General features: G+C 60.2%; 2 protein-coding genes across 4 annotated transcripts in view; one reads left to right on the top strand and one right to left on the bottom strand.

Annotated features, from left to right (window-relative positions):
• The window catches only part of Ccdc13 (coiled-coil domain containing 13), a 46,050-nt gene that overhangs the window by 5,867 nt on the left and 16,114 nt on the right, over positions 1 to 24,069 (bottom strand). For both annotated transcript variants that reach the window (XM_005383534.1, XM_005383535.2), the window contains exons 2-13: positions 23,323 to 23,553; positions 21,008 to 21,156; positions 17,103 to 17,245; positions 15,901 to 15,990; positions 12,902 to 13,018; positions 11,816 to 11,920; positions 9,699 to 9,860; positions 7,944 to 8,120; positions 6,649 to 6,855; positions 5,942 to 6,081; positions 5,604 to 5,687; positions 4,285 to 4,407 (exon numbers count right to left, since the gene is read on the bottom strand). In XM_005383534.1, coding sequence (XP_005383591.1) covers positions 4,285 to 4,407; positions 5,604 to 5,687; positions 5,942 to 6,081; positions 6,649 to 6,855; positions 7,944 to 8,120; positions 9,699 to 9,860; positions 11,816 to 11,920; positions 12,902 to 13,018; positions 15,901 to 15,990; positions 17,103 to 17,245; positions 21,008 to 21,156; positions 23,323 to 23,543 — 1,718 coding nt within the window. In that variant the 5' untranslated portion in view covers positions 23,544 to 23,553. The remainder of the gene's footprint in view (positions 1 to 4,284; positions 4,408 to 5,603; positions 5,688 to 5,941; positions 6,082 to 6,648; positions 6,856 to 7,943; positions 8,121 to 9,698; positions 9,861 to 11,815; positions 11,921 to 12,901; positions 13,019 to 15,900; positions 15,991 to 17,102; positions 17,246 to 21,007; positions 21,157 to 23,322; positions 23,554 to 24,069) is intronic.
• On the top strand, positions 6,862 to 12,895 carry LOC102025804 (proline-rich receptor-like protein kinase PERK10). Of its 2 annotated transcripts, none has more exons than XM_013513522.1 (3): positions 6,862 to 7,484; positions 8,814 to 9,017; positions 10,936 to 11,802. In XM_013513522.1, the coding sequence occupies exons 1-3, from the start codon at positions 7,136 to 7,138 to the stop codon at positions 11,118 to 11,120; spliced, it is 738 nt and encodes a 245-aa protein (XP_013368976.1). In that variant the 5' UTR covers positions 6,862 to 7,135; the 3' UTR covers positions 11,121 to 11,802. The 2 variants fall into 2 exon arrangements, 1 of the variants encoding a protein (XP_013368976.1); XR_001233752.1 differs by lacking the exon at positions 6,862 to 7,484 and adding an exon at positions 12,041 to 12,895 and having other exon boundaries at positions 8,139 to 9,017; positions 10,936 to 11,288.

The raw sequence follows: 24,069 nt of genomic DNA, 5'->3' as shown, positions 1-24,069 counted from the left end.
TGACTAGGGAATGGGGTGGGGACGCCACTGCCACCTGCGTGTCTGGGAAACCCCGTCATCATGCAAAACCCCCTCAGACCCGGAACCCTGCACCAGCCCAGGAAGCCCAGAGGAGCAGAACGAGGAGCACCGCGGCAGAAGGGGCGCCTGCGCAGAAGTCCGGTGACGAAACCAGGGTTCCTGGCGGCTGAGGTGCAGGGGAAGAGACGCAGCGAGCTGAGAGACAGACTTGAAGAAAGTTCTGGGAGGTCAGCCCCAAATATCCAGCAGGGTAAGAGTCGGGGAAGTGAGTAAGAGAGTGTAACGTGTGCTGGGAACAGGGAGAACTGGGCGAGGCAGCACACGGAGACGCGTCCCGGGCATGTACAGAGGGAAAAGGACCGGGCTCCTGAGGAGGAAGATCAGTGCGCATGTGCGGGTGCGCCTGGACACGGTCAGTGAAGAGTCAAAATACCAAGACAGAGAATATCCAAAAACGCATCTAGGGAGAAAGGACAAGCCTACAAAGGAATCATCACAGCAGGTTCTTGTTGGCAGCAGTGCACGCTGAGACGTGAAACAATGGCCTCAAAGTGCTCAGAAAAGAGATCCATTTAGAATTCTATCCAAATTCCTCTTAAATTTTTATTCAAGAGAAAAGTATAGCGAACACAATTAAAAATAAATGAAAACTCAGCAGGTTTACACCGTTGCCACCAACCCACAGGGGCACCCTGGCAAGAAGGAAATGGGCCCAGTACCATGGCACACACCCATAATCCCAACCCTAACAGGAGGCTGAGGCAGGAGGATTGCAAGCTTGAGCTTCGTCTGGGGAACTTAGCTACTTAGCAAGAGCCTGTTTCAAAAAAGAGGGGTGGGGAGACTAGAGCTGTAGCTCAGTTTGAACAGCCTGGGTTCCATCCCCAGAGCCAAAAAAGAAGAAAGAAGATGAGGAAGCGGAAGAGAGAGGAGGAGGAGGAGGAAGATAAAGACCTCAGCAAAAGGCAACGAACACGGACTTCAACAACAAGACTAATCTGGAGGGTTTGCTTTCAGGTGATTTGAAGAAAGAACGCGAAGGAGAAATATCAGAGAGCGGAAAGGTGGGAGCTCACAGTGGAGAAATCAATCACACATTCCGTGTATGCTGGCGCACACAGGGACAGTGAAGAAACCCGCGAGCCCAGCCTTGCAGACGAGCTCGCTGCTAACGGTCGAGGGTAACGCTCAGGAAGCAGAGAGGTTGGGTAACTTCCCAACTCCCGCGCAAGAAGGGACACAGACGCCCCAGCCAGCATCAGGAGGAAGGAGAAGGAGGAGCAGGCAAAATGGCGGCAAATATTGAGAGAAAATATTAATTAAGGTGATTGAACCTGACGAAGTGAGAATGGGCCAAGGCTGCTGTGTCAGCACAGAACACCCCACCCTGAATTTGAAAACCGCCAACGGCGTGCTTTCAGCGCCAGAGCCGTAGTCAGCGACTCCCGCCTGGCCGCTGCCCGGGCAGCTCCCCTACCGTCAGCCGCAGAAATGGGTAAAAGCTAAGGAACAACTTGCCCTGAACCTGGGGACAATGGGCGCTGGACGGGAGGTAGAGAGAAGGGGACGGAATGATGGGGGCTCTGCTCCCTTCACCCCGGCTCCCCAGGATGGAGCTGGGGGCTGGCACTCAGGGCAGAGGGGAGGGGCAGGCGCAGTGGCACAGACAGAGTCCAAGGCCAGGACAGGCCAAGGACAGCCGGGCTCGGAGAAAGGGCGCCCTGGACCGGCCCTGGCGTGGGGTCCAAGTGCAGCGGTGCCTGGGCTCCCGAGCCTGTGAAAGCCTGGGAGACAGCGGGAGTCAGAGAGCCAGCAGACCCTGACACGGAGCAGAAGGTGCTGCAGACCGTGACGGCTGACGGGGTGGCCTGTGCGTGCTCTGAGAGTGACTGCAACCTCAGACCCTGTCTGTCCCAGGTGCCTCGCCCCAGCCCTCACCCCGCACAGAGAGGCCACCGGAGGGGACTCAGGTGTCCTCTGAGCTTCGGGCCCAGTGAGGCTGCCCTGGTGACCCAGCTGACACTGTGTGGAGCAGAGTGACCAGTGAGCCCACAGAACTGCGAGAAAGAATGCACTGCTCTTCCCCTGACAGTACAGGCTGTGGTGGAGCTCCGGAGAAGTCTGCAGCAGGATTCCTGCTGACTGTGCTGACAGTTGGGGAGAGGACACTAACTGGTTGTGGGGTCCCAAAGCAATGGGAAGCTGGAGAGAAAAAGCTACAAAGAATGGCTTTCACCCCAGATAGCTCACTTGAGATGTTAGTAAGAATTGCCTCCTCAGTATTCTATAGCCATGATGAGGAGGAGGCCAAGGAGAGAAAACAAAGAGACCGAGAAAAAGCAGCTGCTTTTGCTGCACCACTAAGAGAAACAGATCCCAGGTCTGATTCCCGGGGCTCCAAGTAGAACTCGACAACTGCATTCATCTGCTACCACTGTTAAAAGCCAGGCCACCTCAAGAGGAACTGCCCTAAGAGGCCCCATGGGCCATGCCCTGGATGCAAAGGAGACCACTGGAGATCGGTCTGCCCTCTGAGGTGGAGGCCCCAGAGCTCAGACCCATGCTACCAGTTAGTCCAACAGGAATGAGAGGGCTTGGGGCATACTCTGCCTTCTCCCTCTGGCCAGACCGTCATCTCCATCGAGGAGTCCTGGGTAATCATGACTATGGAGGAACAAGAAAACAGCCTGTTGCTAGACACAGGTGCAAGTCTCTCGGTCCTTCTTTTCAATCCTGGCCTTCCTTCCAGCCGTCATACCTCAGTGAAAGGAGTCACTGGTGAGGAGGTAATATGCTATTTTTGACAACCCTTAGGCTGTAACTCCTTAATAGGTCCCTCTCGCATATCTCTGTCTTCCTGAGAAACCACTCTGAAGATACCACCACGTATTATAGCAGCCATTGATATTTTCCTACTAATCTATCCATAACTGTGTAAAGTTTGTAATGTTCCTATCCTATTTCATAAATGGATGTATGTTTATTATTATGTGTTTCCTACAACAACCATTGAGAAGAGTTAATGATTTTTCAGTAGGTCACTCATGTATAGCTCTATTTATTTTCTTTAGAAGCCACTTTGAAGATACCAAAGTATAGTACAACAACTCTTGATAATCTCCTACCTCTTTTGTCTGTAACTCACTATTATTTGTCTATTTGTTTTCCTGAGAAACTATTTTGTAGACAATAATATGTAAAATGATAGCCATTGATAATTTCCTACCATTTTGTCTGTAATTTGCTAAGTCCCCCCTATTATTATGTTATCCTTCTTTTATTCTTTAAAATAAAAAAAAAAAAAAAGAATGCACTGCTGTGTGTGAAGCCACTTAGCTGGGGATATTTGTTACACAGCGACAGATAGCTGAGTCATGTAACAGGTGCAGGCATAACTTGAGGAACAGGAGAGCTGGGATTGCGTATGCATGTCTATTTGATAGACCAGAGATCTTCACTGACCTCTAAACATTAATCACAGGAAAAGAATAATGTCTCTTTTCTCATGAACCTGACTATGAAATTCGTATCTTCTCCACATACAAACAAAATGCAAAATCAGAGCTGCCCATTCTCACGGCTTTGAAGCACCCCTGCCCTGCACCCCAACTTGTTGGTAATGACCACCCTTCCCCTGTGTCCTGGGAGCACCTCTTGTGGGTGGACGTGGGAGTCACCCCTGCCCAAAAAGCCACAGCATAAGCATGAGAAGCACTGACCTGGTCACTGCAGCCCGGGACAATGACCCAGGGCTCCTGCCCCCTGTGTTTTCAGGGGCTCCCCTCCCCTCTGCACCTTGGAGTTTTCCAGCGCCTTCTGAAAATCCTCCCACACGAGGTGCCCGCTGTGGCTCAGTGTGGGGGTCGTGCTGTGGGGCAGGTGCTGCCCTGGGCACCTGCAGTCCTCACCAGGGGTCACTCGAGCAAGCCCTGATTTATTTGTGTGAAGTCTGCCAGGGGCCTTTGGAGGACCCGGGACTTCCTGGTCCATGGTGTCCCCAGAGAAGTGTCCAAACCCACAGCTACCAGCCCAGCCTGGCCTCTTCCCTCTAAGCCTCCACGGCCGCTCCGAAGTGTCCCTTCCAGGGACTCCAGGCGCAGGACAGCACTGCAGACAGACAGACTGCAGTGTGCTAGTGGGACCCAAGGCCAGGAGACCCACGAGTGGGCCCGAGGCTGGGGCTGGGGCTGCCCTGGACCCACCCAGGAGCTGGGCTTGGGGGAGGGAGCCCGCCCTCTCCCGCACCCCTGGGCCTGGTGTTACCTTTTCTGCAGCACCGTGACAAACTCGGCGAGCCGGTCCCGCTCCACCTCGGCCGCCTGCCACAGAGCCTTGGTCTCTGCCACCTCAGCCTGCCAGCCTTTCTGCTCTGGGGGGTCTGGGAGCCTGGGGCCGGGATGAGGGCAGAGGCAGACGTCATCGAAGCCCAAAGACACACAGGCTCACCTGGGTCAGTGGCAGGGAAAGGAAGGGCACTCGGGCTCGCAGGGCAGCCACGGAGGAGGCAGCACGGCCAGGCGGGGCTCAGCCGTCAGGGTCACAGGGGTACTGTGGCCCGCGTGCTCCCCTTGGGCCTGGGGCCCGGCTGTCCTGCCGACGTGTGGCAGCCTTGGCTTGTGTGCCCAGCCTGCCTTCCCCGCCTCGCTCATTACAAGCGCAGTTCTCCTTCCTGCACCGGACAGCCTTCCTCATGGGTGGTGGGGCCAGAAGGACCCCTGCCCCACTGCCTCGAGCCTGCGTGTGACCCGGGCTGTGGCCCACTAAGCACCAATGTGGGAGGGGCCGTGGCCCCCAGGGGCTCGCGCTGGCTCCTGACTCTGCTCCCATGCACTGAGTGGCTCTCAGGGTCAGCGGCCGTGGCACTAGCCAGGTGCTGCTGGCAGTGCAGGACCCCGTCTCCATGCCAGCCCTGGGAGCCAGAGCCTGCACCCGAACTGGCCGAGCCGGCCACAGTGTGGACAGCCGCTCCCCGCACGACAGCGCGGGATGGGGAGCAGAGGACGGGACTGTCCCTTCGGTCTGTCCACCCCGGCCCTCGAGGAGCGGGCACAAGCCACGCCAGCGACCACCCCAGTGACCACCCCAGCCCAGGACACTGTCCTGTCCCTGGTGGGAGGCCAACGTGCCTGGAGCCACACAGCAAGACGGCAGGGGGATGGGGCCCACTTGTGGCCTTGCTGGACCCAGGTGACCTGCCCAGGGGACCGGGGTCTGCTGACACAGGAGCAGGGCTCCAGTGGGCTGAGGCAGGACAAAGCCAGCCTTGTCTATGAGCTGGCAGTCAGAACAAAGGCCTTGTTCAAGCCCCAGGCTGGTTCTATCAACAAAGAGCGGCCGAGACCAAGGGCATGTGTGACTTAGGGTGGGAGCCACTGGACCCGGCTCCCCCGAGACTGAGCTCTGCGTCACAGGCACAGGAGGGTCTGGTGCTGGGTCGCGCCTGCCCCCTGGCAGCCAGAAGGAGCAAGGTGCGGCCTGGGTTCCAGCTCTGACTACGGCCTCGGATGCACCCTGGGGCTTCCGCCCCTCCGTCTCCTCTCCTCATGGGACGGGGGGCCCTGGCTGAGCCGAGGAGTTCGTACCTGGGTGTGGTCCCATGGGGGGCAGACAGGGAAGGCCTTGTGAGCGCGGACTCCACCAGCGTGTGGCCCAGGCTGCTCACGGCGCTGTGCGGGAATCAGAGTGGCATCAGCAGGGGAGGCGCCAGCATGGGCCTCCTCCCAGAATGTCAGGGCCTAGCAGTCCCTTAGTGGGGTCCCCGGGCTGGGGCAGATTGTCTGGAGGGGTGTCAGCTTGAAGGGGGTGTCACAGTGAGGCCTGGCCCCGTGGCTGTAGTGGGTCCACGTGCTGAGGGCACATGTGGGCCGGGGCTTCCCATGGGGGAGATGACCTTGCGTCTGAATATCAATGGCATGCTCACCGAGAGGATCCCAGCTGGCCGGAGTGGTCACCCGAGGAGCCCGGGGACCTGGCCGGGCCCTGTTCCCCTGGGGGCCCAGGGTGAGTGGGGCGGCCCTCAGGCCCACAGGGCCCCTCGCTGGCTCCTTTATCCTGGAGGTACTGTGGGGAACAGATGTGGGCTCCATTTCAGGCTCTGGCGCAGCCCGAGGAGACGGGGCCCTGGCTGGGCTTCGGGCCCTGCAGGACATGAAAGAGGCTTCTCTTCCCCGGACAGCGAGGCCTGTGTGGGGAGGCGCTGCTCGCATGACAATGACATCAGACAATGCGTCTCTTCAGAAAGCCGGGAGCTGCTCCATATCCCGGCCCCAGGAGAGATGCGAGGCTGTGGACTCGCCGGGTCAGCCTCCGACGTCTACACAGGGACTCAGGCTGGCCGCCTCTGTCCGCCGGGACCCCCGCCCCTTCCTCTCCCAGACACCTGGGGGCACTTGCTGGGCAAGGACCTTAGGGGACCCTCAGAGAAGGACCAAGGACCTGGACGCCCTCGTCATCAAGGAGCCTGGCATGAGCCGCTCCCCGGCCGGTCTGAGGAAACACAGATGCCGCCGGCTTGTCTGGCTGGTGACCTGCGGGGGTCCTGTCCTTCCTGGTGCGGAGCGAGGACAGCGCAAGGAGAGGGTGCTGGGACATCCCGGGGTCCCTTACAGCATGCCGCTGCCCTCTTACCTGCACGCCGAGCTGCCTGATGTCCTGCTCCAGCTGCTTCACCTTGGCCTCCCGCTCGGCCACCATGGCCTGCAGCTGGGCTACCAGGCTGCTGCTCCTCTGGGCCTCGCTGTGGGCCTTCTGGTCCTGGTGGCGCTGGGACGCGCGTGTCTTCTCCTCCTGCAGGCTCAGGCTGCTCAGCGTCTCCTGCAGCTGCTTCAGCTGCTCCTGGGGGGCCGGGGCAGCCAGCGGGGTCAGTCCTGGCTGCTCAGGGTGACCCCTGTCCCTTCCCTGGGCCACAAGAATCCAACAGCAGCACAGCACACCACAGCCTGCTGGGGACTCCAGTCAGGCGGGCAGGGGCAGTGGAGGCAGGGGCTCCTCAGTGGTGCTGCAGGTGTGGGGGTAAAAAGCAGGCCCGGTCCCACCTGGCTGGGGGCCCTTGGAGGCAGCGCCCTGACCCTCTTCCCGGGACCCTTGGCACCTGCTGCTGCCCCATACCCTGGAAATGCCCCACAGAGACTCCTGGGGCAGCAGCTTCCTGCAGCAGGACAACAGCAGGAGCCACGTCAGCCACTCAGAAGGGTGGAGGAGCGGAGAGCCCTGCGGCATGGGGCTGGTTTGCACATGGGGACATGCAGGGACAGCGGACATGGGGACCGCAGAAGAGGCCCAGCCTGTACCTCACTGCAAAAACCGGCTCCTGAGGCTCAGAGAGGGGCAGCACCTGGGCTGGGGTTCACCAGCCGGGAGGCAGAAGTGGCCTCCATTCCAGGTTCCATGCCAGCTGGAGGATGAGCCCAGGGCCAGCACTGCCCCCAGCACCCCAGTCAAGTCAGCCACACCTCCTGGGGCAGGTAGGCACCGCCTGGAATTCAGCCCCTGAACGCTGGGGCGTCTCAGGTCCCCCGGAGAGGCACAGGCCACAGGGTAGCACCGCGGCGCGGCCTCACTCACTGGGCAAAACCTGCTGCTCAGGGGCTCCTGGATGGAGCTGTTAGGTAACCAGGCTGTGTCCTGGGCTCCCACCTGCGGAGGGGACCCTAACCCGTGACTCTGGGCACTGTCTCGGGGATGAACCACCATCCAGGGTGTTGGGAAGGGACAGACGCGAACATGCGTGACTTCCAGCGGCCCCTTGCTGTCTTGCTGGAGGAGGAACCCAGGCCTCGGCCCATCTCCCCCTCCTAGCTTTCCTTCCCCACTGGGGTCCTCAGGCCCAGGGTTGGTGCCCACGCAGCCCGGCTGCTGTGTCCTGGGGACCAGGCTCTCCCGGCCGGGCCAGTCACGGGCTCAGTGGTGGGGGAGCTGCCTACCATGAGGGCGTCAATGAGCTCATCATCGTGCCTGCCCTTCTCGGCCAGCGTCCCCATCTGGCCCCGGAGGGTCTTCACCTCGCTGGACAGGACCTTGTTCCGGGAGCGCATGCCCTCGAACTTCCTCCTCAGCCCCTCCAGCTCGGCCTGGAGGGCGTCTCGCTCGCCTGTGAGCTTCTGCCGAGGGAAGCGGGGCCGGCTCAGTCCTGGCTCCCACCAGCCGGCGGCCCGGGTGGGGCAAGTGGAGACCCAGGGCCAGTGCTGGGTGAGAAACCCCGGCAGCAGTGGAGGGCGTCAGGTCAGGTTGGCCTGGAGCGGGCCCCCGGAGCCAGGCCGAGAGGAGAGCAGGTCACCCGGCTTTCAGCTCCTGCACCTCCGCACTTCCTGAGGGCCTGCCAGGTGCTGCGGATCCAGCAGAGATTAGCAGCACTCTTGTTCCCAAGGAGCAGAGCTCCTCGCAAGGGGCACAGGTGACAGGCGACATCCAGAAGCGGCAAGTGCAGACGGAGAAGGCGGACCCGGCATGGAGGGGCGTGGGGCAGTGTAAAGAGGGAGCACAGACCAGGGTGCGGTACGGGCGGCCAGGCTGGGAGGCCAGGACTGAGACAGCGCTGGAGGTGGGTGCCAGCCGTGAGGAGTGAGCACACGGTCCCCGCTGTGAGCAGCAGGAGTGGCGGTCGGTGGGACAGGCCTGCAGGACACAGCCCCTGCCTGGCTGCTGGGCCTACCTGCTCCCGTGTGCGCGGATCGCCTACTCTGCCCTCCACCCACGCCCTCTGCACCCGGCACCCTGCCGGTCCTTCATCCTCCTGTCACTGCGGGGCTGCTTGGGGTCCACCCTGGGCCCCATTTGGTCCCCATCTCCTGCAGGTCCTTGTCCCTGTCCACGTGGATCATCCCTGCCTCCTCCGCCTCCCGTCCCCTGGCCACATGACCTTCCCAAGGCGCACGGTGACCACATCCCGTCAACTCAAAACCCTCAGGATTCTCCGCTGCCTTCGAGGCGAAAGCCAGAGCCCAGCCGGCAGACCGGGCCCTGTCCGCACCCACGCCCGGTGTCCGGAACGCTAGGAGGTACGGTGTGGGGCGGTCACCACATCCCCGGCACAGGCTCTGCCTGAAGCTCGCACACCGCTGGGAAGGCAAAGCCTCCCTGCCAGGAGGCCCGCTCGGGCTGCCAAGGGCCCTGCCACACGGCCGGCTGGTGCTGCCTCCCCCTCTTCCCGTGCTGCAGTGGCCCTGGCTCCCCACTGTCGCCCAGGCCGGGAGGCTGCTGTACAGCTCGGCTCTGGGCCTCTGGCGCCAGCTCAGAGGGCAAAGACCCCAGCCTGGCCAAAAACACTGAGTGCTGGAGCTTGATCAGAAGCACTGTGGGGCTGGGCGGGAGGGTGGGGGTCGCCTGGGAGGGCGTGTGGCCAACCCAGACCCGAGAAAGACCCCCAAGTTCCCAGCCTACCCGCGGCTGGAGCTAGGGCACCAAAGCACCATCCCTGTCAGGGCCCAGGAGCTCTGTTTGTTGCTTAAACTCAGCAGAGCTGAGTCTCACACTCCAGCTCCACAGCCTGAGCCCCGCCAGCTCCAGCCCTTCACCCCCGGGCCATCCGCCTGCCTGCCCTCCCTTCCCGCCACAGGCAGGCGTCTCGGACACAGCCCTGCCAGGCCCAGTCAGGCGGCTCCGACAGCGCCCGCACAGGTGAGCCAGCCAGGCCTCTCCGGCTCCCTCCCGGCCCCAGGCCCTCCTGACCTAGTCCTTACCTCCCAGCCTTCCTGCCTTTCCCTTTCCAGGCTGCGGATCCGCTGCAGGTTCCTCTCCTGTGGCGACAGCTTCCTGGGGTCTGGGTGGACAGACAGCTCGTCACCGGCTGTCCCCGCAGACCTGCTCCGGGACTGTCCCAACTGCTTCTCAAGCTCCCGGACCTGGGGGCAGTAAAACTCCTCATTCCACCCCGAGCTGGTGTCCCCATTCGGGGAGACAGGAGACCCCCTGGGACTGAGGATGGAGCCACCGCCCCAGACGGCCGAGGGAGCCCCAGCAGGGGCCGGGGTGGGAGGACCTACGCTGGCCTCTTGGGCAAAGCAGCTGAGGGCCGGAGAGGCTTAGCTTAGAAGAGAGATTTGTCAGGGGCACGAGGAAAGCCCCCGTCGCCGAGGCCAAGACGCAGACGGTGGCCCCGGGGTCTCGAGGAGGGGGGACTCTAGGAACGGACCACTGAGGACACGGGCTGCTCAGAGCGGGGCCACCTGCAGGAGGTGCTCCGAGCCTTGCTGGTGTGACTGCACGGGTCACTTAGCTTCTGTGAATCTCAATGTCCTCAACCATAGAATAAGCCTCAGGGTAATGTCGTTCAGAGGGTTCAGTGTCCCAAACATGCGGGAGCATGAAATCCGCAAGATTCTCCCTGCAGTGACAAATCTCGGAGTCCACGCCAGACCAACCAGGGAAGGGCCTGGGTGATTTTTAGGGTCAGGCAACTTTGAGAAACGCCAAGAGTCCAGCAGAAGCCCTCGACGCAGAGCCCTTGGCTAGCGGCAAGTGGTGGTCACCCCACAGAACAATGTGTTTGTCACACAGGGGAGGGCAGATAGCCCCCAGGGCCCCTCCTACCCTGCTTCCCCTGTGGACTCAGCCACGGCATGGCACAGAGCTGCAACTAGAACAGAGTTCTACCCCGAAGCAAAGCTGCAAGTAGAACAGATCCCATCTGGAGACAAAGTTTCTAAGAAAAGAGGCAGGATTTACTAGGATCTCTGGCAAAGGGCCGGAGCCCCGCTTTGAAAGGTGAATCAGGGCCCTGAGGTGGCGCTGTACGGTAATTCTAGGGAAGCCTTAAAGAGCACGGGCTTACTCTAAAACATTGAACGTACAACTTGATGGCAACAATAACTGCGGTGGTGAGTGCTCGTTACGGCCAGGCGCTATGTGAGTGTTATTTCATCTAACCCCTAGCAACCCTATAGGGAAGGTATTATTATTTCTGCTTTACAAGCACAGGCAGGAAGTGTGCCAAGGTCACAGCTGTCAGCAGTGACAGACTCCAGACTCCGAGGCAGTCCGACTGGATCCCAAGGCCTCGTATCGATCAACAATTACAGTTACCCGGAGCCCCCCTCTTCGTGTTGGCTTCAAGGGTCCCACAGGGCCTGGGAGTGAAAGCCCCCAGGGAACCGCGGACCTGAAGCCCAGGGGGACGAAGGAGATGTGCTCTGCGGTCGTGGAAATCACACACCTCCTCATACAGCAAGGGGAAAGGCCTGCGGCAGCCCGTGTACATCGTGCACTCTGCGCCAGGCACTCTGGATAAGCCAAGCGCTTTGCACACGTTCGCTTGCTCCCGTCTCCCACAGGTGAGAAAACCAGGCAAGACCGGAAGTAACTTGCTCGAGGTCACACAGCAAGTGTGAGCGGTGGGTGGGTGGAGAACCGGGGCTTGGATTCAAGCAGCTGGGACGCAGAGACCCAGCTCTTAGCCCCGCTGGGCGCGCTCCAAAATACTTAGAAAACAAAGAGCGAGGCAAGGCTAAGTTTTCACTGGGTAATGAAAACGTTCAAAAGCCTGCACGCATCTGGATGAAACTGGAAGAAGCCTACAATTACAACAGTCACGCAAATTTAGACGAACTGGGGGAAAAATGTGCCTGGAGAGTAAGTCGTCAGGCCAGAGGCATTGGTGTTTGCTAGCACCAGTGCCTGGAATGCGGTGTTATATAAGTGCTTGTTCACTCCCTAGCAAATTAAAGTCAGGCTGGCGGGGGAGGACAGGAAGAGCCGCCCTGCAGCGGGCTCCATGGGACCTGGTGGCCTTTCTGGGTGCCTCGGGGCCAGGTCTCTGGTGTGGGCCGGGCCGGGCGAAGCCTGGTGGGTGGCCACTCACCTTGCTCTGCAGGACAAGGATCTGCTGCGCACGGCCCCTCCAGGTCCCCGGCGAGGACAGGAGCTGCTGCACGTTCACGTCTTCCCCAACCTCGCTGGCCAAAACCTGGAGGCGGGCAGGGGCTCATCACTGAGGCCTCCACCGGGCCCCTCAGAAGCAGTGCTGGGTACCGGGGGGCCCCCCGAGGACCCTGCCTTCACCCACATCCCTTCTTTTGGTTTACAGCGCAGCCACCAAGCCAGGGTTGAAGGCCAAGTCTCCCTGGAAAGATAGGGAACCCACGGCCCCCAGCACTTCCGGGTGACACAGCGCAGCCAGGGAACCAGCGCCTGACACATTCCGTGGCGCATGGGGCAGGACGTGGACTAGACCTGCTTCTGGAACGCACTCGCTGTGGCCCCATACTGAGGGAACGCTCGGGGCCTCCACACCTGGCCCTCTGTCGGAGTGCAAAGGGACCCAGCTGTGGGGCTGGAGCACTTGGGGCTCGGGCCCCACACTGAGGCTCGGAGGCGGCACCAGCCTGGGCCCCAGCCCCTCTGCAGCCCCCCACAAAGCCCCGCCCAGCTGCCAAGTCTCTGGTGCTTGTTTCCACAATACAGCATTGTTTTGGAAATCTTGGCCAGGCTGAGTGGTTCCAGAGAGCAAGAAAAATGCCAGAGAATCTACCATGTAAATAGAAATAAATAACGAACCCATGGGCCTGGGCCACAGGCCTGAGCATTCCCTTTGAAGGGGCCTTGAACACACACACTGCCTGTCCATGTGGTGACACTACGGCGGACAGTGGGAGGGAGGCCGGTCCTGGCCAGCTTCCCAGTCAAAGTGCAGACCCAGGACCACCGGGGTGTGCGAATGCACGGGCTGGCTTGAAGAGCCCTCCCTGGGTGGGCGGAGCTGTCCTCCTCAGCCCAGGAGGGTGGGCACCACCTGGCACTGATGTGGTCCCTATGCAGCCCTCGGGCTGGGGTGGGACCCAGGAATGACCGTCCTGCAGCTGTGTCAGCCCGAGCTGCCCCAGCCACGCGAGCCCAGCCCGGCTGGGCAGGCGCTAGAGCCGCTGAGCTATATCCCCAGCTGAAGGACCTTCTGGGCCGCTCGGAGCTCCTGCTTCATGGCCTGGACCTGGTTTCGTAGGTCACTCATCTTCAGGTTCGTGGCCGCCAGCCGGTCCTGCAGGGCCTTCACCTCGGGGGTCTCTGGCTGGTTGGAGGGACAAGAAGACCGCTCACTTGTCACCTGAAGTTGTGAGAGCCGCAGCCTCCACGTTTCCAAGCAAAGCCTGGCACTGTTTTCCATCCTCATGAACCGCTGGGGGGTCCTGGGAGGGAAGCCCCTGGCTGACCACCTGCTGGTAAAGGGGGCGCCTGGGCTGAACCGCGGCAGCCGAGTGCGGGCAGAGGCCTTGCGCAGAGTGCTGTCCGCACGGATGGCTGCAGGCTCCACACGGCCAGGGCCCCTGGGTGTGGCCTCTGTCATTTGCACAAGGACCACAACCTCCCCACCGAGGCCTCCCTCTCCTGGAATCAAACGTGGGCCTGGCCTCGTCTCCGGGAGCCGCCCACTGCGGGCTTGCTTTTGGGGCCTGAACAGGAATAAGGCCCAAGCATAATCCCTGAACCCGCCACCTCTGTGGCCTGAAGAACTATCGCAGTCATGAAGACTGCCTGCTGGCCTTGGCTTGTTTTCTTATTTTTTAAAATAACATTTGAGGGGGAGAGAAAATAAATAAAAGAAAGCAACATTCGATGCAGATTTGCAGTGTTTGCCTCTCTGTTCTGCGATGTGCTGACGGCTGCTGTCTTTGCCAGACTCTCCCGACCCCACCCAGGCCCCTCCCGGACATCACGAACACAACGGGCAGTGCCTGCCCTCGGCTCGCAACGGTGCGGAGGTGACGCCCTAGGACAGGAGCCCGGTCCTTCCAGCCCTGGTGACTTTCCCCGTGTAAGCAGCTGCTGCTCTGGGCTTCCCGCCACAGTGACCCGGGCTCCTCCCGGCCCTGCCCCACGCCCAGGCGGCAGCACCCCAGGGAGGCAGGTGGGGGCCGCAGTGGTTTTCTATCCTCCCCCGTGGATGCCAGGATAGAAGGTGGTCCAGGGGGGCCGTGTGCGGTGTTCCACGGGCGCCAGAGGCTCCGGGCAGCCTCCCTGAAAACCAGTGGCCAAAGAAACTGGCCCTGGACCCTTGGCCCAGAAGCCCCGAGTGCAGCGCAGCGAGCGAGCGAGAGCTTCCTGTATCAAATGTTTCCCGGCTGCTTCCTCGCTGCACCGCCCCCCACGGAGCGGAACAAGCGCCTCCCGAGCAAAGCTTGCGCGCTGGGAACTTACAGGAAATGCAAGTAAACCCTTTGAAAACTGTTTGTGAGTCCTTCTGCCCTTCGGCTGCCTGCCACCCTCTCCCCACGGGGGCTCCCGTCTTCCCTCCAGGTAGATGGCAGGCTTTGCGTCGGCCAGGGTGAGGCCTGTGAGCGCTTCGTCTGTGGGTGCCAGCACAGCAGTGCCTTCGTGGTGGGCAGTGCCTGGCAGGGGCACAGAGCTGGCTCTGGCCGAGCACCCAGGCCCCTCCGAGCCGCGCCCACTCGTCTGTAAAGGAGCGGCCAGTAACGTGCATCTTGGGGCTCCTGGAGAGAGGACGGGGCTCCTGGGCCCAAGTGTGCTGCTGGGGGCGGGTTCCAACTCAGGGCGCTGCCAGGCCCGGGTCTCTGCAGCGATGGCATTCTGGAGACAGCTGCACTGGGCCCCTATCCCTCTGGCCTGGCAGTGGGGCCCCCACCTTGCCTCCATTCCCGAGCTCTGCCTGCCCAGAGTGGAATTCTGTTCCTGGGGGGCCTGGACACAAACCCCACCCCACACATGGCTGTTTTCTTTGAGGGAATCACTCGAGCAATGCCAACGCCGCCCACACTCTCCCTGGAGCTCTGCTCTGGAACGTGCTCCAGGCGGGGCAGAACCAGAATCCGGATGCAGCACGGGCCCTGGCTCAGCTCCAGCAGCCTCCTGACCGGATGTCGCTTTTGTCTGGCTCCGATCAGAAGTGGGAAGACACAGGGCGCTCGACACACTCTCCTGTCAGAACCGCCCTGCGTGGTCCCCCTGGCACCGCCGCTCCAGCTCACGTCCCCTCCCGCTGCCACCAGCAAGCTGCACGGGACTCTCAGAGCTCCCACCTCCGTGCTCGGCCCGTGGCTCCTTCCAGAGGTCTCTGTCTGGTCCCCCTCTCCAGGAAGGTGCAGGTGACGGATGCCCCAGCGCTGGTGAGCCCTGAACCCGCGCCCTCTGAAGGCTGCTACCCCCTTCTCCTCGTGCCCACCCCTCTTCCTCCTGGACACCGTGGACCAGGGCCCTGCTCAATGTCCTCCATCAGTGCGCTCAGAAAATGCCATCACCTCCCTGTGGCTGAAGCACTTCCCATCCCTCCAGGCCGCTGCAGTGGGGTAACCTCGGGCAACATGGCCAGGAGAGTCCCTGACGACCCCCAGTCCAGCGCCTGCCCCAGGACAGCCTTCTGCTGTCCCCCAGAAAAGAGAGGCCACTGCCTCAGCCTGAGGGTAGGCCCTGTAGGTTGGGCCCAGTTCTCAGGTGGCCTGACCCTGAGATGGCCAGAATTGGAGTGCTCCCTTGGTCCCCCATTGGCCCGGTCTCCTGGGACCCTCCTGACGCCCAGACTTTGTGGGTCCAGGTTGAGCTGAGACACCAGCTTTTGCAAGGCCGCAAGGCCCCTCCCTGGCTTGGTATAGGGTCCGGGGAGCACACTGCTCCCCACAATGCCTTCCTACTGCTGCAGACAGGGTGAGCCACCCACAGAGGGTGCCCTGGGGTGGAGAGCTGGGTCAGGGTAAGGCAATGGGGCCCTGCAGGCAGTGGCCAGGTGCAAGCGGAAGGCCCTCAGTTGTCATAGGGTTCCCGAGGCCTCAGCCCCTCAAGGCCACTCTTCCTGGGGACTGAATCAGAACTGACCCTTCTGGCCTCTGCTGGGGCCTCCTGGCCTTCCACACAGGAGGGGGCGGGCGGGAGGAGGAGAAGGAGGAGGAGGGGACCAGGCCCACACAGCCCCACAGCCCCCAGCACAGGCAGGGTCCATACCAAGGTGCCATCTCCCATCAGGGGCCTCGGCGGCTTGGCTTCTGCATCTGCGGCCCCCTTGGCTGGCAGCCTGGCCAGGGCCGTCTGCAGCTGAAAAAGCAAACCTTGTCCTTAATATTTAATTCTGCTCAGTGCTGCATGGCCCAACCAAAGCGCCCTGGTGCGTGGGGTGTGTGGTTACAAACCCGCGGGGTGTCTCTCCTTTCAGCTGCCTTAGAGGCACGAGTGGGAGCTTCTCTGTTATAGACTGCTGCCCTCTCCCCACGCACTGGGCTTCACCAGCTGCTTCGCAGATAATGGTGCCGAGCCCTAACCCAGCTCAGGAGCGGAGCGTGCAGGACTTGTGGGCCTGGGGACACGGTGAGACAAGGGGCCAGGGACACAGGGTGCCCGGAACACAGGGTGCCAGATACACGGAGTCTTCAACAACCTCCCGACGTGCCTCACACCAAGGCCCTGGCCCTGTCTGACGAGGGGGATGGGACCCACCCTCCACCCCTCCAGCGCCAGTCTGTGCCGCTCTGGACCACATCAGCCGCCTTCGGGCTCTGTCCCTGCTCAGGGCTTTGGCACCTGCTGGACCACTCTGCACCCTGCCCTGGCACCCCAGGCAGCTCCCCGGCCCTGGCTGCTGCCCTGTCGTCTGCTGCCCTCTCCTCTGTCTGGGGTGACAGCCACACTGCAAGCCCATGTTGCTCTGTCTCTGGGAAGGCCGAGCCACCCATGGCTATGTTGACTCCTGCCTCTCCCGGAGGGCCTGGCTCAGCACCGGGGATATTTCTCAAAAAACTGTACCACTGCTGGGTGTGGTGGCACATCCCTGTAATCTCAGCACTCAGGAGGCTGAGGCAGGAGGATCGCTGTGAGTTCCAGGCCACCTGAACGGCATAGCCAGATCCTGTCTCAAGAATCAACAAAACCAAACACCAAACACCAAACACCAAACACCACCCCCCACAAAAAACCCACAAAACACAAAACTGTGCCATAGAATAGAGAAGCCTCCACTTAGTGCCAAGGGCAGTGACTGGCTCCCAGTTGCTACTCAGTGACCCAGGTCCTGTGCAGCCTGCTACGCTGGGCCCCGGAGGCGACAGACTGAGCCGCACCGGCTGTCGAGCCCTCCGGAGGCCTGTAACATCCACCACGCTGGCCCTGGGTGCTCGGGGTCCGCCCCCAGGAAGGACCAGCAAGGCCCTCACCTCCCGCTCCAGCTCCTGGACGCGACCACTCAGCTGCTTCGCCCGGGCTCTCGCGCCCTCCGACTCCACTGCCAGCACGCGGTTCCTTTTGGACAGCTCCACGACTTTGGTGGCAACCAGGTCTCCCGCGGGGCCGGCTGTCCCTAAGAGGGGAATGGCAAAGTCAGGAGAAAGGAGACCCACGTGCCACTCTCCGGCCAGCAGCAACAGGGCCGGGCTCTAAAGGGCAAGGTGCTAGGATGGCAGGCACGCGGCACAGAGGCTCAGAGCCCCGCGCACCCAGGAGCCCCGGGGGCAGAAAGGGGCGTGAAGAGCACTCCTCAAACTGCTCTGACCACTTGCACCATCTGCACGTGAGCAGGACCCGGCTGGCCGGCCAGTCCCTGAAGGAGAGGGATGGGGGCAAGCTGAGCTGCCCCAGCCCGCCTGGCCGAGCTTAGCAGACCCCACTGAGAGCGAACATCTGAGGTTTTAAGTCTTTTTTTTTTCTTTTTGAGACAGGGTTTACGCTATGCAGTTCAGACTGGCCTTGATCTTACTTTGTAGCCCAGGCTGGCCTTCAACTTGCAACGATCCTCCTGTCTCAGCCTCCTGAGTGCTGGGATTGCAGGAGTGCGCCACCACGCCTGGCCTAAGGTCTGAGTTGAGTGAATGCCCATTGCCGGAAGCCACTGCGATGATGTGGCTGTTTCTTCCGTGGACTTCTGTGGTGGCACCTAACCACTCCAGACGCACACACTCATGCAGGAAGTGTTTATTGAGTTTCTGCCCAGCATGGGGAAAGTGGCTCCCAGAGTCTGCACTCAAGCAGAGAAGACGTGTCAGGAAGACCAAGCAGTGAAGCTGCGCGGAGCACGTGAAGGCGTCAGCTGTGGAGTGAAGTGAGGCCGCCAGGGCGGAGAGGGCTGGGTCCCCTCGCTGCTCCTGGTGCAGGGCCTGAGTGGTCTCCCTGAAGAGGGAGCTTGTGCATGGAGCCTGGGAACAAGGGGAGGGCAGAGCCAGGACGGGGCTGTCAGAGGAGCTCCACAGAGGGCAGCGCTCCAGAGGCAGGGCTGGGTGGGAAATTCTGAGAATCAGAGGAGGCTGGGGGAGCTGGGGCACAGGGCGCTCAGCGAAGGGTGGTCAAGTCGTGGCTGGGGACAAGGACGGGGAGGTGGCTCTTGGTCGGTCCAAGCTTCTGACACTCCAGCCCACACTCCGGCACAGACACCTTCGTGTCCTGTTTTCTACTGGGGCCACACCACACCTCGGAACAGGGCAGAGGGCACGGCGGAGGAGAGATCATGCAGACTCAGGAGCTTCCAAACCTCCAACAGGGCTCCTGCCCTGGGTGGGCTGGGCCACGGGAGGCAGCTGGGAGGAGGACCTCACAGGTGCTGAAGAGGACAAGGACACATCAAGGGCGAGGGCTCAGAACAGGCTGGGGGCACTGGGGGTCTGGAGGGGACAGGCACCCCCTGCGCCAGGAGGGCACGCTGGCTCCCTGGTCCTGCCTCATGCCATGGACAGGGAGGGATGTTGGAAGGTCACTGGGGCCATCACCAATCTAGCAGTTGAAGAAATGCATTCTCAGTAGAAGCTCTGGCTCTGCTAGGGTGGAGGAGGCATGTGTTACCCTGTTGTTCCCTGAGGACCCCAAACCCCAGGACAGAATGTGTGAAGAAGAGAGGTGAGGATTCTGGAAGCAAACGACTGTTTAGACCTAGAACATCCCTCAGACGTCTGTGAGTGGGAGGTGACTGGACCTGGGGCACTGCGCTCTCCAGTGGATGGATCTACTGATGAGTTTATGGCGAGTGTGCCGTGAGGAGGCGGGGCCTGGTTGGAGGTGGGCACTGCGGGGGCCTTTGGGCGAGTCTGTCTCCCTCCTCTGTTCTCCCTCTGCTTCCTGGCCACCATGAGGTGAGCCGATTTCCTCCACCAGCCCCTTCCACCATGACGTTCCTGCCATGGAGCCAGCCGACCATGGACGGAACCCCCTGAACCAGGAGGCAGGTTAAGCCTCTCCTCCTTTAAATTACGGATGTTGGGTATTGTGCCCCAGGGACCAGAAGCTAAGACAAGCAAGCAGATTTGGGAGGAGACCAGACCTGGAAGTACAAATGATCTGGAGCTGAGTTTCCTAGGTTACAGTTTCCTCCCAGGACTCGGGAACTGAGCAGGTCCTGCAGCCAGCCCTCAGCAACAGGCCAGGAGAAGCTGTCTTTAGTAGAGACAGCAGGGGGCCCGAGCCACGGACCTCTCCTTGTCCCCTGTCCCCCAGTGCATCCAACACAGCCCTGAGGCTGCGGCCTCCCTGATAAATGGGGCAGCATGGGGAAAGCCCTGAAGCTCCGGTATCCAGGGAAGACTGTTTCTGTCTCCTTAAGCTCTCTAAAATGTGTGTAATGGTTGTCGGAAAAGCCTATACTGCTGATAAGGTTTTCAGTAAACCTGGTATAATGTATATAAAAGCTGCAACACACCAATGGGAGGGTGTACAGCCCTCTAAGTTGCTACTTTCCACTTGATATGGAGAGATACTAATTCTAATAGACTGCAAAAAGTTAAATGCTTTTGTAATCACTAAAGCACTCACTACAAATCAGGCCAAAGGAAAATGGTCCATCAGCTGTCAGTAGCCTGTCACTTATGGCCTGGCTTAAAAGCTAAATGAGGTCAGTGGAACTTTCCTCTCTGAAATGTGAGACTGGCCAGGCATGGGACACACCTACAATTCCAGCACTCTGAGAGGCTGAGGCAGGAGGATCACAAGTTTGAGCCCAGCCTGGACAATTTAGTGAATTAGTGCGACCCTGTCTCAAAATATGAACAACAAACAAACGGGCTGGGGATGTGCCTCAGTGTGAAGGTCCTGGGTTCAATCCCCAGTACCACAAACCAATTGGCCAACCAGCGAAACACACAGAAACTCCAACAATGAACAAGCAAACAAACAAGCCCCCGAGAAGTTAGAAACCAGTGGCCGTGACTTCAGGGCGCAGACCGGATTTAAGCAGTCTGCAGGAAGACTTGGGGCTGCAATCCAGCCAGGCCACCCCCAGGTCTGAGCTGGCAGAGCGGCAGAGCAGGAAACAGCGGGGCAGCTGTGCCACCTCCCAGGCTGGCTGCACGAGTGGGGCCAGATCCCCGCTCCCCCTGGAGCTGCGGCTTCCCCACAGCCTGCCACACTGTAGCTGCACCTCAGCTGATCCTCAAATCAGAAGAGAGCAGGGCGGTGCACGAGGCCGCCGGGGCTGTGGGACACCAAGCCCCTCGTGTGCTCCAGCACGGCTCTGACCTGCCAGGCCTCGGGTGTGCACAGGGAGGATGTGGTGGAGGGCGCGGGCAGCCCTGTGGCCCTGCGGACGGCGACCACTACCTGCTGGCTTGTCGGGTGCCCTGGGAAATGCTCCAGATTAGCACAAGGAGTGGAGCACAGTCAGGCCGGGGTCCCGGCTCGGTCCTCTGCAGGGTCAAGGTCAGATTCATAACCAGAGAGCTGAGGTCAACCTAGGTCCTCACCCACCGTAGCCCCTGGAGGGCAGCGGGAGCTGCAGGGTTGGTGCCCGACTCTGCTCCACCTGTGATGTCCACGACACAGCACCGAGCCAGGGCACCAAGGAGGAGTGGACCCTTCCTTCATCTAGCTGCTGACCACGCTGTGAGCATGACATGGAGCCGGCCCAAGTCCAGCTGAGCTACCCTGCTGCGGGGAACCTGCCCACGGCCACCTGTCGCCACCCTCCCTGTGCCCGTTTCCCGCTTTCGCCCTCCCCCTTCCCCTCCCTTCCAGGACGCAGCTGGACACGTGACCACAGCCGACCCTTGGTGCCGCCTCTGGGGCACCCAGCCTCTGGTGCCAGCATGGCAACCAGGCCGAGCCCTGGACTCCAGGGAAGGGCCGGGCCGGGTGGCGTTGCTACCTGCGAAGGCAAATCTGTCCTCTTCTATTTTCTTTTTGAGGTGCTTGATTTCAAAGTCCCTCTCCTTCAGCAGCTTATACAGCCGCCCGTTCTCGTCCCCCGTCTCCCGCAGCTCCTCACGCAGCTGCTGGACCTCATCCTCGAGCACCCTGCAAGGCAAGGGTGGGGGGCTCGGGGCTCGGGCCTCCCGCTGGCCCACAGGCCTCGCTGGGCACCCGGTGGGGTAAGGACCGGCTTGCACACAAAGTGGGGCAACTGAGGGCAGAGACCAGCTTCCCAGGGCGGAGTGAGTGACGGGTGTGCACCACACAGGCAAGGAGGAAAGGAGGTTGGAGCAGCAAGGCTCAGCAGCTGGCTCCAAGGAGTCTACTGCAAAACCCTGACTTGGAGAAAGCGTGCTCACATGGCCATGAGATCACATCAGAACGGGCCGCCAGCCCATCCCCAAAGAGAGATCTTTCATTAATACAGACCACTTTCTTGACAGCAGTTGACAAAAATCAGGAGTCAATGCTTTAAAAGTAGCAAAAAATAAACTGGGCATGGCGGCACATGCTGTAACCCCTGCACTCTGGAGGCTGAGGAAGGAGGACGGGAGTTGGAGGCCAGCCTGGGCTTCACAGTGAGTTCAAGGCCAGCCTGGACTGTAATGAGAGTCTGTCTCAGGACACACCACAAAAATAAATCGAAAAGTAAAACAAAAGTAAAAACAAAGCCCAAAGGCCATCATACATGTGGAACTTAGAAAGCGAGCTCCTAAATAATCTGCTGGTAAAGAAGAAATCGTAAGAACACGAGGAAGCCCTCAGAGGGGGCTGGCCCCCGAGGCTGTCGGACTCATGAGACACAGGCGATTCACAGCCTTAATTACAGCCGAATTTCACAAGTTCTGACACAGCTTCGGCAGCACAAGCATGCGTGCATGCGCGCGCGCGCGTACACACACACACACACACACACACACACACACACACACACACAGAGGCAGACCAGAGTGATGTTTGTAAGCCTTAAGTCGAGGCTCGGTTTCCAGGGTGCCAATGCATGCAGGAAGGGGCGGCCGCTCCTGTGGGTCCCAGCTGTCCCGGGAGGCTCTTCCCGGAGCCCTCGAGCTCACGAAACCGTGAGCAGCGCTCACTGGTGTGTCAGGCACGGAGCGGAGGAGCTACTGAAGAAGCGAGAACTTTGCGGGCAACAGCCGTGGTTACCATCGCCACTGTGGCTGCTGCCGTTCCAGCAAAGGCTCCGGTCTCCGCCCGCCCCAGCCTCCTGCTCTGGGGAGGGGCCACTCGGAAACCTGTCTGGGGATGACTGAGAGCTGACATTTAGAAGCCATATGATTTTTTTAAAACTTCACTTATTGGAAATGTTTATTTTTTCCAATTGGCATTTTAAAGGTGGTCATTTTGAAAACTGAGAATCTACAAAAAGGTAGAATTTGAAGGTGATAAAAAAATTGAATTTGAAGATGGAAGAGATATCCCAGATGAAAGCAGAAGCAGAGAGACAGCTCAGCAGCGGTGGTGTGTGTCTGGCAGAGGGGCCGGCAGCCCCTGCCTCTGTAAGCGGTGTAGACCTCCTGCTCTGTGTGGACTGTCAGGTCAGAGCTCACTGAGAAGACCCCGCGTACTTTCAACTCATCCACCAGCTGTGAAGGGGCGGAGATTAGCCGGAGCAGCGCGTTTCCACAACAGGAGAGAAAGCTGGCCACGGAGGATGGCCCCAGACGGATTTGGAGCAATGATTATCTGTGAGCCAGCTCCTCAGAGACATAGATATAATTCTCATGACAGACAGACGGAAAAAAATCTGTTGATAAAGCCAGGTGTGGTGGTGCCGACCTGTGATCCCAGCACTCTGGGAAGCTGAGGCAGGAGGCTCACAAGTTCCAGCCCAGCATGGGCAACTTAGCAACTTAGCCAGATGCTGTCTCAAAATGCAAATGAATGAATGAATGAATGGGGATGTAGCTCAGTGCAAAAGCCCTGGGTTCAACCCCCCATACTGCAGTCAATCAATCAAACAAGTAATCGATCAGTTAGTCAAATAATAAAGCCAGGGGCTAAAATATACCCTGAGGAGCTTTTAAATATTCAAGTCGACTCCAGACGGTTTTCAGGTAGGTTTCGCCTCAAATTTTGCCTTCAGGCACATGGCTCCAGCAGGTCCGAGAGTTTTTAAGAACCTCTGTGCAAAAACCACTTTGACCGGTGCATCCATACCTGCTCATGTCCTTGGTCACTCCCCCCGCAACCCCCGACTCCACCTGCCCGCGACCCTCCACCTGCCCGCGGCCCCTGGGTCAGCCTCCTTACCTCTGCTGGAAGACGCTCTGCAAGTCCTGCTCCCCCGAGAGGAGGAGGCTGAGGCCGTCGGGGACTCCCGAGGGCGCTTCCTGGTCGCCAGTGTCGCTCTGCAGGCGCAGGCTCTTGTCCCTCTTCGCCTCCATCTGCTTCTGCAGCCTGCGGTGCTGCAGCTCCTGCATCGCCTTGAACTGCAGCCGCATGGTGTCCTGCGAGGCCTGGTCTGCGGCCATCGCGATCGCCCTGGGAGCGGGACAGGGGCTGGAGCACACGGCTGGGGCGCCACGGCCGGCTCTGCACACCTCAACCGCCTCGCAGGGACCTGAGAGCCCCCAACCCGTGCCGGCACAGGCCACAGCCTGCAGGTGGCGCCAGCACGCTCCCCACCACTGTGACCGCGATGAGCGCTGTCTAATCTGTGGAGCATCAGGGTCCCCGGAGCCCTGACGATAGAACTGTGCCTACGTCAGCCCCAGACCAACTAAATCCCCGTGTCTAGGAACAGGGCTCAGGCATCGTTATTTGTTTGTTCTTTTTCTTCTTCTTCCTTTTCTTTGGTATTAGGGGTTGAACCCAGGGCCTTTCTACTGTGCATCCCCAGCCCTGTTTTAATTTTTTATTTGCAGACAGGGTCTTGCTAAGTTACCCAGGCTGAGTCCAAACTTTTGATTTTCCTGCCTCAGCCTCCCACTGTGTGCCACCACACCCCATAAGGCATTGCTATGTCTGTTTCTTTTAGAACTAAGGTGTCAGTGGGAT

The sequence above is a fragment of the Chinchilla lanigera genome, unplaced genomic scaffold (genome assembly GCF_000276665.1).
Source record: "Chinchilla lanigera isolate Chin_1 unplaced genomic scaffold, ChiLan1.0 scaffold00019, whole genome shotgun sequence".
NCBI lineage: Eukaryota > Metazoa > Chordata > Mammalia > Rodentia > Chinchillidae > Chinchilla > Chinchilla lanigera.
The sequence above is the reverse complement of the archived record's forward strand: the minus strand, read 5'-3'. Positions and strand labels throughout refer to the sequence as shown.

Bases quoted from the DNA above. Each gene is read 5' to 3' on its own strand.
- LOC102025804 (XM_013513522.1), top strand. From the start codon at position 7,136: ATGCCCCACAGAGACTCCTGGGGCAGCAGCTTCCTGCAGCAGGACAAC. The intron at 7,485-8,813 runs GTAGGCACCGCC...CATCTCCTGCAG, and splicing joins AGCCACACCTCCTGGGGCAG to GTCCTTGTCCCTGTCCACGT. The intron at 9,018-10,935 runs GTACGGTGTGGG...TTACAAGCACAG, and splicing joins GGTGTCCGGAACGCTAGGAG to GCAGGAAGTGTGCCAAGGTC.